Source organism: Narcine bancroftii, chromosome 4 (genome assembly GCF_036971445.1).
Source record: "Narcine bancroftii isolate sNarBan1 chromosome 4, sNarBan1.hap1, whole genome shotgun sequence".
NCBI lineage: Eukaryota > Metazoa > Chordata > Chondrichthyes > Torpediniformes > Narcinidae > Narcine > Narcine bancroftii.
Genome location: NC_091472.1, coordinates 102428652 through 102446822, shown reverse-complemented (window position 1 = coordinate 102446822; position 18171 = coordinate 102428652). Strand labels below are relative to the sequence as shown.

The following is an 18171-nucleotide window of genomic DNA, read 5'->3' as shown; positions in this document are numbered from 1 at the left end:
CTACCAGACAAGCTGCGCCTGGCCAAACAAGAATTCCTCAAGATGGAGGAAATGGGGATCATGTGCAGGTCCGACAGCCCATGGGCTTCCCTGCTTCACATGGGCCCAAGGCTACAGGAGACTGTGTGGGGATTATAGAAGGCTCAATGATGCCACCATCACACACCACTACCCTGTGCCTCATATACAGGACTTTACCGCAAATCTCCATGGGGCCAGGCTATTCTCGAAGATTGATTTGGTACGAGGGTATCATCAGATCCCGATGTACCCACAAGACGTACCCAAAACTGCTACCATAACACCATTTGGTCTCTTCCAGTTTCTACGTATGCCGTTTGGCCTTAAAAACATTGCGCAGACATTCCAACTGCTCTGGACACGGTGGTGAGAGGAATGGACTCTCTCTTTGCGTACTTGGACAACATACTCATCGCCAGCCACTCCCACAAAGAGCACCTGCAGCACCTGCTGCTGCCTACAAGACTTCAGTCTAACAATAAATCCCTCAAAGTGCAAATTCAGGCTGTCTTCATTTGACTTTGTGGGACATCAAATCAACAGCTAGGGTGTCATCCCATTACCAGCCAAAGTAGCCGTCCTCAAATTTGCAAAACCGTTCACAGTCAAAGGCCTACAGGAGTTTGTAGGAATGATCAATTCCTACCGTCGTTTTCTACCATCCGCAGCCCAGATCATGAAGCCCTTGTTTGACCTTACGTCCATGGAAGCTAAGGACCTGGAATGGACAGAGGAGGTGATGACAGTATTGAAGAACACAAAAAGTCCCCTGACAAAGGCAACCCTGCTGGTCCCATGAATGGACGTGCTGACTGCATTAATGGTGGATGTATCAGATTCGGCAGTGGGGAGAGTATTGTAGCAGAGCATCAATGGACACTGGAAGCCTCTTGCGTTCCTTAGTAGGCACCGATGACCCCCGGAGACAAAATATAGTGCTTTCGTTAGGGTGCTACTGGCCCTGTATCTAGTGGTTTGACGTTACCACTATTTCCTGGAGGGCAGGGACTTCACGGAGCACAAACCACTATTATTTGCATTCTCAAAAGTGTCGGATCCAGGTCAGCCCGACAGCAGCACCAACTGAGCTCACCACAAGGATTAAGAACATCTCTGGTAAGAGTAACGTGGTAGCAGATGCACTGCCAATAACAAGATGAAGAGATTCCAGCATACCGAACTGCAGTCGCTGGTCTGTGCCTTGAGGACATTGCCTTTGGTCCTAAAGGAATGACTTTCTTTTGCCTTGTGTCCACGGATCAGCCTCGTAAAATCCCCTAGCTGCCCGGAAACAATGTATTTTCTTTTTTGTTCATATTCTGAGTCTGGTTTTATCCCCCTCTCTTCACACAACAGAAAACAACAAGAAAAAAAAACACATTAACCATTTAAATTAAGAAACTTAACTTACATGAAAAGGCAAAAATGCTTATTTAACATAAAAAACAAGATGCCACTAACCGAGGACAAATAAATTAAAAAAGAACACATTAACCACAGGGCCTGTTGGAGCTCAACACCCATCCTCCAGGTCACTTACATTCATCTCAACTCAGCTTGATTGGAATGGACACCCTTGCCATTCCCCACCCCCCCCCCCCGGAGAGAAAGGACAATGGTGGGGGCCAGGCAGCGAAGCCCAGGGGACCGCACTATATCCTTGTACCTATGTAACGCAAGTATGATTGCCTGATTTTTAAGAAAAGTTTCATATTTTTTCCTTAGATAATACATAATTTTCTCCAGGGGAACACACCTCTGCATTTCCACATTCCTGCATGCAATGCCTAGATGAGAGTCTGACCTCCAAGTAAACACTTTGCACTTCCTGGCCATTGCCAAAGCAATCAACACAAATTGGATTTGAAATCTGGACTGCTTCATCGTAAAAGACAAAGCATTTCATGGATTGGCACACCCATCAATTTGCATGACGGACCGCCTGGTTTCTGACAAATTCGTCTGGCATGGACTCCGGAAGCAGGCTGCCTACTGGGCTAAGACGTGCATGGACTGCCAGACAAGGTGTATCAAGGTGTAGTGACACGTGAAGGCACCGCTTCAACCCTTCAATCTGCTGCCAACAAAGGTTCAACCACGCACATGTCAACATCATCTACCCACTCTCGATGTCATGTGGGTCGAAATACTTGTTCACCATCATGGCCAGAGCGGTCCGGTTGTCAGATTCCTCCACCGGGTCTTGCGCCAGGGCACTTGTATCCACCTGGGTGTCTCGTTTTGGTCTTCCCTCCAAAGTTACCTCCAACAGAGGTCCACAGTTTACCTCTGCTCTGTGGGACACTGTATTTCGTCTGTTGGGAACATGGGTCCATCACATGACAGCCTATTATCTGCAGTCCAACAGCCTGGTCGAGAGATTCCACAGGCACCTAAAGATTGCATTGATTGCATGCCTCCAGGGGCCAGATTGGGCAGATGAGCTAACCTGGATACTCCTTGGTATATGGACTGTACCCAAGAAGGATCTCCAGTCATCAATGGCAGAATTGGTATACGGGGCTACTATTCCATCAACCCAAGGACAAGAAGAGACACACTCTGAAGTCCTAAATAAACTGCGGGAGCGGATTGGCAAGCTGGCCCCGGTTCCCACGTCACCACATAGCATCATGCTATCCTTCATCCCAAGAGACTTAAAAAGCTGCGAATTTGTGTTTGTGTGTAGAGCTGCGCATGGATTGCCTTATAAAGGTCCATTTAAAGTATTGCGGCATAATGGCACAACCTGTGTGCTGGACATAGGTGGGAGATCAGAGACATTCACAATTGATCACCTTAAACCTGTACACGTAAACTTGGAAAAGTCCATAGCAGTTACCACCAGTGCACAAACGAGGGAGACCACCCCAAGCACAACAGGAAGTCAGAGACTGAGACTCCGACGTTAGTGTCTCCGGAAGCTGGTTCTTGCGGGGGGTAGGGGGCATGTGGCGGCTCGCCTGCCAGGAAATTGAACTGGCTCTGGAAGTCTCAGGCAGCATGATGATGTCACCTTCGGCTATGGGTGGCATGGGGGTGGCTGGGAGCCCAGGGTTTTAAAAAGTGCACGAGTCCAACAGTAAACTGTTGTTTTCAGTTTGAACTCAACTTAACTAAAATTCTTCATTTTGCAAGTGATGCAGTGCCCACAGTAGAAACTCTAAAATAAATGGACATACATTGAAAGAGAAGTGGATTTAATGTTTTCTCTCATGACAATTGCTGTTTGACCAGAGTATCATGAACATTATTTTTATTTCAGTCTTTCACGGTATTTTTTTCTTGAAATAGATACAGTACTTTAGGTGCCTTCAGTTGGCCAGAATACCTGAATGTCTTCTTTGGCTTGGCTTCGCGGACGAAGATTTATGGAGGGGGTAAAAGTCCACGTCAGCTGCAGGCTCGTTTGTGGCTGACAAGTCCGATGCGGGACAGGCAGACACGGTTGCAGCGGCTGCAGGGGAAAATTGGTTGGTTGGGGTTGGGTGTTGGGTTTTTCCTCCTTTGCCTTTTGTCAGTGAGGTGGGCTCTGCGGTCTTCTTCAAAGGAGGTTGCTGCCCGCCAAACTGTGAGGCGCCAAGATGCACGGTTTGAGGCGATATCAGCCCACTGGCGGTGGTCAATGTGGCAGGCACCAAGAGATTTCTTTAGGCAGTCCTTGTACCTTTTCTTTGGTGCACCTCTGTCACGGTGGCCAGTGGAGAGCTCGCCATATAACACGATCTTGGGAAGGCGATGGTCCTCCATTCTGGAGACGTGACCCATCCAGCGCAGCTGGATCTTCAGCAGCGTGGACTCGATGCTGTCGACCTTTGCCATCTCGAGTACTTCGACGTTAGGGATGAAAGCGCTCCAATGGATGTTGAGGATGGAGCGGAGACAACGCTGGTGGAAGCGTTCTAGGAGCCGTAGGTGATGCCGGTAGAGGACCCATGATTCGGAGCCGAACAGGAGTGTGGGTATGACAACGGCTCTGTATACGCTTATCTTTGTGAGGTTTTTCAGTTGGTTGTTTTTCCAGACTCTTTTGTGTAGTCTTCCAAAGGCACTATTTACCTTGACGAGTCTGTACCTGAATTACATTACCTGAATGTAAAGCCCCCTAAAATACCCAAATGCGGCTGTCGGGAGGCCACCTGAAAGTGGAGAACCTGGCCCCGAGGAGCACTTACCTAACCCTTACCGGAGGTATATTCTCCAGCTTGGAGCACTCCCCATAGGCACCTGAAAGCAGCAAACAAAAGCGGCTAGCAACTTTCAGGTGCCTAGCAGTGGGCGGACTGTTGACAGCTGGTGAGCCGCTGATAGCCATCCTCCCCGCTGCCAATAGCTACCCTCCCTGCTATGGACCAGGGATAGCGTAGGACAGGAGTTGCCACTACCAACACCTACACCTACTCTCCCCGCTGGTGACACCTTCCCTCCCTGCTGTGGATCGGGAACAGTGTGGGACAGGAGTCCCACTACCGACACCTACCCTCCCCACTGGCGACACCTACCCTCCCCCCCTGCCGAAACCTACCTTCCCCCCGGCGACACCTATCCTCCCCGCTGCCGACAGCTACCCTCCCCACTGTGGACTGGGGACAGTGTGGGACAGGAGTCCCCGCTACCGACACCTACCCTTCCTGCTGGCGTAACCTACCATCCCCGCTGCGGACCAGGGACAGGAGTCTCAGCTACTGACACCTACCCTCCCTGCTGCCGAAACCTACCCTCTGGCGAAATCTTGCTGCTACAAGATGCTCCATAAACAAGCCGTGACTATGGGCACAGGAGCTGTCGTTCATTCAGATGCGGCTCTCCTTTAGCTGGCACGTTCAAGTGACAAAAAGGCGACTTCTCCGCAGCCACCTGAATGTCCCAGCTGCCCTCCCCCAGCTGCGCCTGCCGTGCATTATCTATGTTCGAGCACCTGAAAGTGGATTTTGTTTCAGTAGAAACAGTACCTTCCGTAATGTTTGGGACAAAGACACATCTTTCCTTTATTTTCCTGTGTCCACAGTTTTAAATTTGTATTTAAACAATGGATGTGATTAAAATGCACATTCCCATTTTATTCAAGGTTATTTGTTTACATTTTGGTTTGACCATGTAGAAATTACAGCACTTTTTAAATATAGTCCCCTCATTTCAGGGCACTATAATATTTGGGACATAACAAAAGAAAAAAAAGTGCCTTTGTTCCCACCATTATGGAGGGCACAGTAGTGAACTTACTGTAAACATTCGTGTATAATGTGACCCCCCCCCCATTTTTGAGGGGAAAAAATGTTACCCTCGTGTATAATATGACTCCTCTCCCCTCACCCACCTGAGTTGCTCTGCCGTCTACCGCTTGCCCGCCCGCCCAAGTCGCACTGCCGTCTACCGCTTGCCTGCCCGAGTCGTGCTGCCCACTACCACTCGCTCACCTGAGTCGCGCTGCCCACTACCGCTCGCCTGCCTGCCCAGCCACCCGAGTCGTGCTGCCGACTACCACTCGCCCGCCCAGCCACCTGAGTCGTGCTGCCGACTACCACTCGCCCGCCCAGCCACCCAAGTCGTGCTGCCGTCAACCACTTGAGCTGCAGAAGTTTTAAAATTTTTTTTTACTCTTGTGTATAATGTGACCCCCCCCCCCCCATTTTTGAGGGGAAAAAGGGGGAAATTTTTTTCGCATTATACTTGAATATTTATGGTAATTATTTCATGTCCATCTCACTAGTCACAATGAATGCATTATAAATCAATATGACTGGCTGAATTCGACCTTCAACATGAGGAACAAGTGGGGACAAAACATTAGATGAGTTGGGTTTTCATTGAAGAAATTATCAAAATTTCTAATTTTGGCCATTAAACTTGGAGATAGTAATGGATTGAAGTTCTCCACTTTCAGATCACCATGTGGACTCGCATTTAGAAAATGATGATATTTTGATCTACTGGTGGTGGAACTCTGCCCATACCATACTCAAGTCCACAGCAGATATGGATGTTCAATGCAAGATTCAAGATTCAATTTATTGTCATAGTCATAAAACAGTATCATATTTTGTGAAATTTCTTTTGAACGTGAATGTTTACATTATGACTCAGAGGAACCTGGGTTGTTTGGAAACTTGCAGATTGATAATACCTTGCATCAAACTGGCTTCACAATTTTGATCCAAGGCTTTCTGTTGTCTCAATTTCTAACTTCCTTAGGTTTGTGTCTGCATGCTGTACATTTGCTATTTGAAGTACCATTAGCCAATTACACATGCCCAAACTGCAAAGCTGTGCCATTACATACTACTGGCATCTCTCCCACTGACAAGGCCCAAAGGATGGCAGGGAACAAAATGTATATATTTTTCAACATTAAAAAATTATTTCCAAATTGAGTCTAAACAAATAACTACCATGGGAATACTTTGCTAATTCAAAGCAGGCACAAGGCATTTAAGAGAAAAAAAAAGTTGAAGCTGGATGTGTCACGTTCAAAGCAAAAAGGAACAGTACAGTAAAATTACAGTGTGAAAATACCAAATTCATTGTGTTTAATGTAAAATAGACTGTGAGCACCAGCGTGATAAAGGCCCATGAGTCTGATGACTTCTCATTTCGAACATTTAGGACATGAATGTAACTGAGGGAGTTAGTACCTATCACTTTAATTAGTATTGCCACTTAATTCTTGTAATACAGTGAAACCCCATTATAATGCAATTGTTGGGGTCCATAAAATCTCATCGCGAAATAAGTGGGGTCACGCAAAATTGGGGTTTCACTGCATTTCCCTGTTTAATTTGCGTAACTACATCACTGCAATTTCTCCTTTATTTGGAACATCCCAGTTGTTCTGTATGCATTTTAAATCAATCCGGGAGCCTGACACCCCTGCCTCTGCTGGTGGCCTGACCGCCGAGTCCAATGACTCATCACGTTATATCCGAATTTGCGTTAAATTGGGGAATGTAAAATCTGGGTTTCACTGTACATGATAAGAGACTTATCAGGAGCTCAGCGCCACCTTCAAAGGCAATCAAAGACAGGGAATGCTGGGCTTGTCTATACTCTAGAATTTAATAAATGACTGCTTCTGGATTTTGTGCATCAACGAGCTTTTAACAGTTTGAAGAACGCTCCTGTGAATAATCCATGAATTAACAGCAGCAAAAAAATTTGAACCTTTAATATTGGTAGCTTTCAAGTGAAATTTGGAAACAGTGAATCCTAGTCCTAACACAATTTCAGACATAACATTGAGATTAGCACCGTGGGCTTTAAGAAGCCCACAGAGAATGGGAACATTTCAAAACATGAAATAGTCAAATTGGGCAACATTAGAAAATGGGCTTTTAATTCAACATATTAGCAGCCCCTGAGGGAGCAAGCTCGTGTATAAAATTTATGCTGTAACATTATTGGAGCAACCATGTGCCTATGAGATTGGCCAGCACTAAATGGACCCAGCAATGACAACCACACCCAGACCTGCACACTTAAAAAGGAAATGGCTTCTGTCTGCAAATGGTGATGGAAAACTTTCTAGAGGTTGCATAAATGATGAAATTATCACCTTCACGAGCCTCTGTTCTCTTAACCTCAGTAATATAATCTCTGCTGTGAGCTACTATTGTCCACTTGTTGCAATGCATCTTGATAGTGAGAATGCTAAACCTGACACCATGTTGCTCTGTATACTGTAGCTACTCATTGGTTAAACTCACAGATACTCACTAAAAATAGTGACTAAATCATACTGAGGCTGTTTTCTACTTCTTTAAGGTCATTCTCAAGAATATTTTGGTGCTTATGGAACAGAATTTGAACACCCTGCTGTAAATGTGACAATGGGAAAGAGGAGCTGGTTGGCAGATACTCTGCCTAATTATTGCTTCTGGTTTTATGCAAACAAAAAAAAAATCAAACAAAGATTGTTTCCACACCAGGTGGTGCAAGTCTCCACACTCACCTAAATCAGGCTTCAGTTCAGTTGGCAAGCTTAGTTTTCTTGACATCTTCGCTGAAAAAAAACCCACAGAAAAATTAGATTTGGACAACTTGATGCAAATGAGAAGGATAATGTGAATCAATACTGTTGATTTCGTGCTTATTTCAAATCAAGAATAAAATTCGACACCTGCCCATGATAAAACTGCTTTGGGAAATAAGAACCGGTGCCAAAGGTTAGCATTATGATAAGAGGAGGAAAATATTGAAATTAAGACCTCCACAAATCCAAAACAATTTTAAGTCCGTGAGCACGAAGACAATCTGTGAAAGGACATGGTCTTGAGGCAAACATCAGATTATTACTTTGGTTTCTAATTTCAGCTGCAGGATAGAGTTTCTCAAGATATTCCCTATAAAGCATGTTTCAATGTTTCAAACTTATTTTGCAGTCCAGATCTTCTAATCTCCAGATCATGTGCAATTATGTACTCTTAAAATATAAATTCTTCCCATATGAGCATAGCTTCTTTGGGGGCTAAGTCTCTAATTTAAGAAGTGATTTTTTGTTAGAATGAATGGCATGTTCATTAATGTACAATGTATCAAATTAACCATAATACTCTTTGTCTAGCCTTTTCAATTCATGAAATTTCATTTAATGTTAATCAGGAATATATTGTTTTCAAAAACTGAGTAACAGCTGTATATTCATTAATTTGAACCAATGGAGTCAAGAACAGGTAGATTTTTAAACATGAATCAATTTAATAAAACTAAAAATATCTTGAATATGTAGTAAATGATTTGGACCCCATTTGTAATTATTCACCAGGAATTTGTAATTATTGTGCTTTTCAACAAACTATTTATATTAAAGAATATTATTCAAATCTTGCACTGATCAAATACACAGCAGTAAAATTTGAAAATCTGCAGACACCGTGATTGAAGTAAAAATACTATCCACAGTTCTGAGCAGGCTACCGTCAACTTACATTCAAGAAGATTCAAAGAACAGTTAGTGCCACCCGAACACTTGTGCTTTACCACATAATCTCGATAAGGTGGGAAGAAAATGGTAAAGTACAAAGCTATTGAATGTATACACAAAAGAAAAATTGTGCAACACCTGTGATATATTTTATCTCATTTAAATTTGTATCACAATTACAATTCAGCGAGTGACTGGATTATTTCTACTGATAAGAGTGACAAATCTCAAATATGAATCTTACAGATTAAAAAGCACACATTGTTGCATTTAAAAATACTAGGAGTACTCAGGGTGGCTTTGGCCAATTCACTTCAATCTGCCAGGATCTTATGATTTATAGCATAACTCAAATGACAAAAAAGATTCGACTTGTTTTGTACCTTGAGTATCTTCATTAAAATTACTTCAAAAACACTTGAACATTCCAACATTAACTCCACTGACCTCCACTCTAACTTTGTATTATGACAAAATGAGTTGGGAAATCACTTGAGTTTGCCTTCCTGTTGAATAAGATTGTTGATCGGTACCTCAACTTCATTCACACCTTGCTTCCATATGCTTTAATACACCAAACAGATTGGGAGATTGTTTCATTGAGCACCTTCGCTCAGCCCACTGCAAAAGCAAGTGCCCAGTTCCATTTCCCCTTCCCACACTAACATGTCTGCATATGGACTCATGCATTCCAAGGGTGAGGCCAAACATAAATTAGAGTATAGTAGCTTAAATTCTGTCTCAGTAGGCATCAACATTAACCTAAAATATCCGGTAGTCTTTCCCCTCCCACACTATCCCTAGCTGCTTAAAACCCACACCTCCTTTTTTCCTCTGATCAAGGTGCATCTTTCTAAGCCCTCTACTCCTTCCTCCTATCACATTTTAGCTCCTTTCTTCCCCCCCACCCCCACATATATTCACCTATCACTTGCTAGCCTGTGGTTCCCTCCACCCCAAATTTGAGCATCCATCCATTTCTTGCGAATCCACAAGGTTTTTTGTAGAATTGCAAGTACAGAGATTATGGGTGAATGGGGCCTGGTGTAAATTTGGACAAAGGTAGAATTCAAATACCTTCAGTTAACAGTGATTTAAACAAAGTCAACTGTGATTGATAAATTACCAATACTGCAAAGATACATGTCATTACTGATTTTGATTGGAGCTATTGGGTATTTTAGTCGGGTCAGAAACCTGACTTGAAAGATTCAAATGCACGGTTAGTGTAGCAGTTAGTGCAACACTGTTACAGTGCAAGCGACCCTGGTATTTATCTGGCACTGTCTTGAAGGAATTTGTACTGCATGGGCTTCCTCCAGGTGCTATGGTTTCCTCCTATCCTCCAAAAACATATGGGATTTATAGGTTAATCTGTGTATTTGGGGAGCTCTCGTGATGAAGAGAAATGGGATTTTTTTTAAACCATACACTGCTGCTTTACAAAGCGAATGCAAGACCCATTGATGAGACCTGAGCACGTTGGCTGGCACTTCCAATGGTTTACTGAGGGAGTGGCCACTGACAAATGTGCTCTCTTTGAGATGAAATATTTAAGTGAGGCCAGATTTGCAGTTCCCCGTGGCCATATTCAAACAATGGTGGATAATGTTCAAAGAACCTGATCACTAACTCTCTGCTTTCTATGGAAGTAAAAATTAGCTGTTTGATTTTCTATATCATGGGAATAAAAATAGTTCAAAAGGACTAGTTGAAAAGTGATTTAGATATTCCTGATGCCAATAATTATTTTTATTTGACATTTAACAGGACACTTAAATCCCTGATGTCTTCCTGTTCTGTACTTCAATCAGTGTGACAGAGTATTACAATGTGATTCTGTTTGATCAAGATTGCCAACGTCACTTTGATTTAAATAGCCATGGTTACTGCATTTTTTGTCAAATTATGAGTTTTCTATGACTTCTGCAATAGGTAAAAACTAGGTGGCTTCATGGTTGGATTTGAAAGCAGATGCTTATTCTAGACTGCTTTCAATCCATGTTTCTTTCAAAACACTGTACTGTCATATCCCATTAGACTTGGGTGCATAAATGGGAAACGAAGCAGTGAGTTGTCATATTTAGTCAGCTTCTATAGATAGAGGTCCAGATCATCTCTCGTGACTCACCCTTTCAGTCCACTGCAGGATCTTGGCAAATTCTCTCAGAGGGGAAGAGGCATAATGGCAGGTTTTAGTGCAGACAGAATCAGTGTAGATTTCATGGTTCTGGTGTTTGTTGCTATGTTGCAGGGAATATTCAGCAGGTCAGGCTGTATCTGGTGGAAGAGAGACAGAGCTAATGTTTCAGGTTGATGACCTTCAGTCAAAAACTGTCGTCCCACAGATACAACCTGACCTGCTGAGTATTTCCAGCATTTTCTGTTTTGATTACAGATTTCTCACATCTGCAGATTTTTTCTTTATTTTCATGTTTTCACACTATTAACCTTCACAAACTAGTTCTTGAATACCATTGTTTCATTCAAAGTTGTTTTGTTTCAACGTTGATGAGAAAAAGAAAAAAATAAAATAAAATACGCACCACACTTTGATTCAACTTGTGGGTTATTGCTGCTTTCAAAGCTTACTATTCTTGGCACATTTTTATGCAATTGATTACATTCTTAGAGGATGAAACTAAGATGACTGTAAAGGAATTCTGGCATAGTACCATATCATGAATGCTATTGACAATTGGACAGAGGCATGGTGGGAAGTGAAAACAACCACAATAAACCTTCGTGTAAAATCTATCCAGAATGCATTGCAGACTTCCTGGAATGATGACCACGCTGCTTCTCTGCCCTTCAATGATGATGATCAGTGCAGGATCCCAGTAGCCTCCCTCCCCTTACCAGCCACCACCACGACAGATGTCACTCATTTGCCCCTTTCACACTTGCAAGTGGTTCCAGGCCTTTAAAGTGTCTTGTGTGAAATGAAAATTGTATCAACGCCAGCATCAGATGATATCTTCTCATTGTCGGCCTCAACCCTAGATGCTGGCGTTGAACATGAAGGAAGATTAAAATTAAGGTAATTGACGCGGGAAAGTTTTTTTTATTGCCGCGGGAAAGTTGCAGCAGGAGAGGGAGAGAGAGTAAGAGGGGAAATAAATAGCAATAGCAGACAATTCTTAAACAGTGTTGGAAAGTTGGTAGCGCTATAGCACACAATTTTTTTTAAGATCGTGGGGAAAAAGGTAATGGCAGACCTGACTTCCTAGAATGCCATGCAGCAGAGAAACCCCTCCTTGTATGCAGCCGTGTATACAGCCCTTTCTCTGCTGCATGGCACTGCTTTTTCCCATGGTATTTCTGTATTGTGCACAATAGCACTACCAACTTTCCCATGCTGTTTAAATGGAGTGCTATAGCGCTGCCAACTTTCCCATGCTATTTAAAAATTGTCTGCTTTTGCAATTTATCGCTAGCACTTTCCCATGGTCCCTTATAAAGGTTTATATAGGTCGGCACAACAACAACAGGGGCTGAAGGGCTCATACTGTGCTGCACATAAAACTTAATTATGTTATAATTAAGCATGATTAATTTTGTTTGTATATAAGGATCAGGATTTAGGGCAGGTCCACCATCGCTCAATCACGTCACCAGTAGAAGGCAGAACAGTCCTCACCCCAGGGATGGCTCTTTACAAGTGTGCAAGTGTTCAGTGACCCAGTTAGGAGTGGTCAAGTGTGAAAAGCCAAATCCCCATTCCCATCCTGTGACAATGAATGTCCGATTTAATGGGAAGCAAGTGTGAAAGCAGCTACTGATTCACCAAAATTGATTAAATAATTTATATTTGTTTTTAATAATTTTTAAAAAATGTCTGTTTGGCATACATATATTTCAATGTTTAATATTAGAAGTGCTTTGGGTCATTATTTAGAAGTTTGGTGATGTTTTTGTGACTGGAAATAAACCATAGGAACTTGACTATTGTTAGCCTCCGCATCCAACACATCTTCCTCAGCCATTTCTGCCACAAACTACATGGTCCCACCAACAGACACATCTAACTCTCTCCTCCCTTTTTCACCTTCTGCAGGGAATGCTCCCTCCATGCCTCCCTTGTCCACCCCTCCCTCTCCACCAATCATCCCGTTGGGACCTACCTCTGTGACTGCAGGAGATGCTCCATTTGCGCCCACACCTCCTCCCTCACCACCATTCTGGACCTCAAATAGTCCTTCCAAGTGAAGCAACATTTCACTTGTGAATCTGCAGGGGTCATCTACTTCATCCAGTGCTTCCGTTGTGGTCTCCTCTACTTGTAAGGACTGGACGCAATCTAGGAGATCAGTTTGTTGAGCACCTCGGCTCTGTCTGCTGCAATAGCGTGGATCTCCCAGTGGCCACTCATCTCACTTCCTTGGTTATATGTCTGTCCATGGACTCATGCACTGTCAGACTGAGATTACCCACCAACTGGAGGAATAACACCTCATCTTCTGACTAGGTACCTCCAGCAAGATGATATTAATATCGACTTCTCTGACTTTTGTTAAACCCCCCCCCCCCCACCACCCTTCCCTATCTCAAGGCACTTTCAGGTGTACTAACAAAGATCATGCGTCAGCAGTCACAGCTGGTAGAATGAAGTGGCGTGGAGAGGACGGCTTTCTGCCACTTGAACGTGCCAGCTGATGGATAGCTGTCTACTAGCGAACACTGGCTCCTTGGGACTGTGGCCTAGTCCCGCCCACGCTTTGGATTCCACCCCAACCTCATTCAGTTGAAGGTCAGGGAAAGGAAGTGTGGGGAAAAGTGTGTATTAACTTTCAAAACTAAAGTGCTTTGAAGTTTTAATTCTGGGAATGGTCAGTTTAGAATTAGAGTAAACAAGAAAACCTTCAGATGTTGAGGTCTAGAGCAGTGAACAAAATTACTGGAAAAATACAAAATTCAGCGAAAGTTTAAAAACAACTCGACTTTTCAGGCTCGAAACATCAGTTGACTTTCGCTTTCTATGAGTGCTGCATGTTTCTCCAGCACTTTTGCGCACAAGTGTTTGAAATGACCCGTTGAGAACAGAAAATGGGGCAAGATCTTGCCTCATTACAGGATGGTGCAGGGGCCCCACAGCTGGACGACAAACCCCATTGACGAAGCCTACCATTATATGGCTTGAATTAATAAACAAGGTCGATGGCGGAAAAAATAGAATAAACAAATGGCCGAACTAAGAATTAGATTTTTTTTTCCCTTTCGGATAGGAATATGCCGCCCTGTGGCATGTTCGTGTGCCCAAAGCACCTGCTTTATAAGACATATGTTTTCCGATCTCATTGCACTTGGACTCTTTACAGTTCAACACGATGACCCCATGATTCACACAAGTTGAATCTGAATGCTTGACGTTATGTTTATCACAGACTTTGAAATGAAGGGCTGAAGCCCGACACGTTGGTTATGTACCTTTATCTTTGCTGTACGAAGTATGCTGTCTGACCTGCTGAACTTCTCGAGCATTTTGTTTGTTCTGCAATCACGGTGTCTGCAGACTTTAGTGTTTTACATCTGAAATGAGGAGTGCTGTAAGTTGTTTTTCCACCAGCAATCCAAATACTACCACTCAAAAATATAAAGAGGATTATGTCAGGGAACAGTTGTAGATGTGGTGCACTGTGGGTGCTTTTCCAACCTATTAACTGTTGATGTGATGACTTGAATGACCGAAGTCCATGTATGTTGAGTCCTAACCCCGATGCTTTATAGCAGAATCTCCCACTTTACACGAGCAATCTTCATTCCCTGCTCTCTCTCTTGTCTTGTGATATCACTGAAGTATACAGGACAGAGTTGATGGCTAACGATGTCACCACGACATCATCAGCCCACCCCCGGCAGTCCCTGCTGCTTTCAGCTGCAATGGGGGATACTCAGAGCAGGATATTACACCTACTGGAGAAGGGTTAGGTAAGTAGACCTCCTGGGCAAGTACTCAAGTTTGAGGTGGCCACCCGACAGCTGCCCAGGAGTACAATGTGCGGCTTTACAGTCAGGTATTGTGGCCACCTGAAAATGGCTTCAGTCTCTCCATTCTGTCTCCTTTCACACAAACATGAAAAATTCTTCCCTCCTCCCTTATCATATTTAATTAACACCATTTTTTTTTGGTTTGGATTCCTCCCCCAAGCCAGCATTGTCTGAATTCTGAGATTTCCCGGTTCTGGCTTATTCCTTGAAGAAGGGCTCAGGCCTGATATGTTGGCAATACATCTTTGTCTCCTACTGATGCTGAAAAGACCGGCTGAGTTCCTCCAGCATTGCTGTGTGTTTTTACTTTACTCTATCAATAATAGCACAATCACAGCAAAATTTAACCTTTCAGGACATCTTGAATTTTTGTCAGCTCTCTGGTGAACAATCCCAAGAATACCATAACCACTCTACTTATTTCCCTGCACTTCATTTTTCCTTTCTAATGGCCACCAACAACTCTCCTTTGATTTTTTTCTCCGCTATTGCTCTGCACTAAGGGGTGAATTAAGAGTATCCAATTAACTGAGAAGCATGCCTTTGAAATGTGGGAAGAAACCATAGCACACAGAAAAAACTTTAAGTCACCCAGTTGGAATTGAACCTGGAGTACTGCGACAGCAGCAGTACTAACTATTGGATCACAATGCCACTCTAAAATGTTGCCTTGGGGTCCAAGCAAATGTACCTTTCACATTCCTTTGAGTACTTGCTAAAGTGCTTGACAGCCAATAAGCATTTTTTGAAACATGAATACCATCGTGTTGGAAACGCATCATGAGCTATCAGACTCTGAAACCTCCCTGCACAACCTTCACCAAAATCTACTCCAGGACTGTCAGAAGATGTCAGCACTACGAAAATGTCACTTTTTTCTTTCACGAACTGTAACCGTGAATATTTATCTATCTTTTATATACATCTTTTTAAAAAATCTTGACATACTATGGTAATTTAATTCATATCTTGAGTTTTGACTTATCTGTACATATGTACGTGATAATGTCCTCTCATCTTATCAGTGTACAGAATCATGCCTGGACCAGTGAAGCATGCAGCAGGAAGATATAATTCTGTTGGCTGAAGAGAACTGCTTGCACCAACCTCAGGGAACCCACCATCTCCTTCACCAAAACTGACAATTTTCAACTTAACTCTGTTTACCCTCCCTTACCTCATTGCATTTACATTCATCATTCTTTTGCTAACTCTCCATTTGACTTCGAATACTCATCTTGTTGGCATTCCAACCCCAACCCTCTTTTAATTTGTGCTCATGTAACACTCTGCTACCTATATTTTGATTACAGCAAATCCATAACCTCCACATTCGAAGGCCTACATTGGGCACAGCTGAGTTTCATACAATAATCAACATGGTATTTAATTTCTTCTTCCGTATGGTATGGCCAAGTTAATAAAGGGCAAATTACTTCATCCCTCTATTGACTGCCATGTTTTATAAATGCTTCAGTGCTCCACATTTCTCTCACATAGCTTGGCTAAAGGTGTAGTTATCTCTGAGGCACAAGTATTCAGTAGTGAAGTTCGGATATTATCTCAAAGCAGTACTCTCAGCTGCTTCTCAATGTCAAGTGAACTGAATCTATTGACTGAAGACTGCATTTTGTGATGCCAATAACACGAGATGGAATCAGAATGGATAATCCATTTGATGATTACACTTCAGAAACAAGAAGTAGGGCAAGATTGGTGACTCAGCATTGCAGCATGTGGAATCTTTCCTCATGAAGTTGGGGATGGGTGGGGGGGGAGAGATACAATGTTAATTAAGGAGCCTTAAACTCAGACAAAAATTGAGAGTGCATTTGATCTGAAGAATGTTGGCAAATTGTTTCTAAATTGGCTTGTAAACTCAGGGTGATTATGTAGAGTTTTTTTTCCTGATTTGATGCCAGTGAGGAAACACAGGGATTGGTGCCCCAATCCTTAAGTCCTTGTCATATATATGTGTGATTTTGACGTGAATGTATGAGGCAGGCTCAGTAAATTTGCAAATAACACTGAAGTTGGTTGTGAAGTAAAACATGAAAATCTGCAGTCATTGTGGTTGAAGTAAAAACACAAAGCTGGAGAAACCAAACTAGTTTAATCTTACCATGACTATTTTTTCTCCCCTGGTCCGATCCCTCCTCACCTAGATCTGTGATACCTCACATGCCCTCCATCTCTTCAATTACTTCTGATTCCCCGAACTGGACCACCTCATCTTCACGATGGATGTCCAATCCCTTTATACATCCATTTCCCCCATACAGATGGCTTGAAGCACTTCGCTTCTTTCTGGACCAGAGACCTGATCAGTCACCCTCTACCACCACCCTCCTCCGCCTAGCAGAACTTGTCCTCACTATTATCAACTTCTCATTTAACTTGTCTCACCTCCTCTCTTTCAAAGGAGTAGCTGTGGGTACCCGTATGGGTCGCAGCTATTCCTGCCCGTTTGTGGGCTTTGTGGAGCAATCCATGCTGCAAGCCTACACAGGTAAGACCCTCAACTCTTCCTCTGGTACATAGACAACTACATCAGGGCTGCCTCAATGATCTTGTCAACTTCATGGCCAACTTCGACCTCATTCTTAAACTCATCTGGTCTATCACCGACAACACTTCCCCATTCCTGGATCTGTCTGTCTCTATCCTGGGAGAAAAGCTTTCCATCAACACATATTACAAATCAACCAACTCCCACAACTATCTTGACTACACTTCCTCACACCATAACCTCAGCAAGGATTCTATCCCCTTCTCTCAATTTCTCCATCTCTGCCGTATCCGTTCCCAAGATGAGACCTTCCTGTCCTGATCTTCTGAAATGTATGCCTTCTTCCACAAATGTGGCTTCCCCTCCACTATCATCAACTCAGCCCTCACCCGCATCTCCTCCATTTCCGCTCATCTGCACTGGCCCCCTTCCCCCCCAGATGCAACAAACATAGAATCCCTCTTATCCTCACCTACCACCCCCCACCAGCCTCCACATCCATTTCTGGACTTACAACAGGATCACATCACCAGATACATCTTCCCCTCTCCTCCTCTCTTTGCCTTCCATAGGGACTGCTTCCTCATGTACCTATCCCTCCCCCACTAATGGCCTTCCCCTGTGGCCACAGATGCCACACCTGCGCCCACACTTCCTCTCTCACTACGGTCCGCGGCCCCAAACAGGCCTTTCAAGTGAAGCAACTCTTCACTTGTGAATCCACAGGATTGATTTA

The 18171-nt window shown here is 43.4% G+C and overlaps 1 protein-coding gene across 4 annotated transcripts in view; it reads right to left on the bottom strand.

Annotated features, from left to right (window-relative positions):
- The window catches only part of stxbp5a (syntaxin binding protein 5a (tomosyn)), a 232866-nt gene that overhangs the window by 22539 nt on the left and 192156 nt on the right, over nt 1-18171 (bottom strand). For all 4 annotated transcript variants that reach the window (XM_069932249.1, XM_069932252.1, XM_069932250.1 and 1 more), the window contains one exon: nt 7967-8017. In XM_069932249.1, the coding sequence (XP_069788350.1) occupies nt 7967-8017 (51 nt within the window). The remainder of the gene's footprint in view (nt 1-7966; nt 8018-18171) is intronic.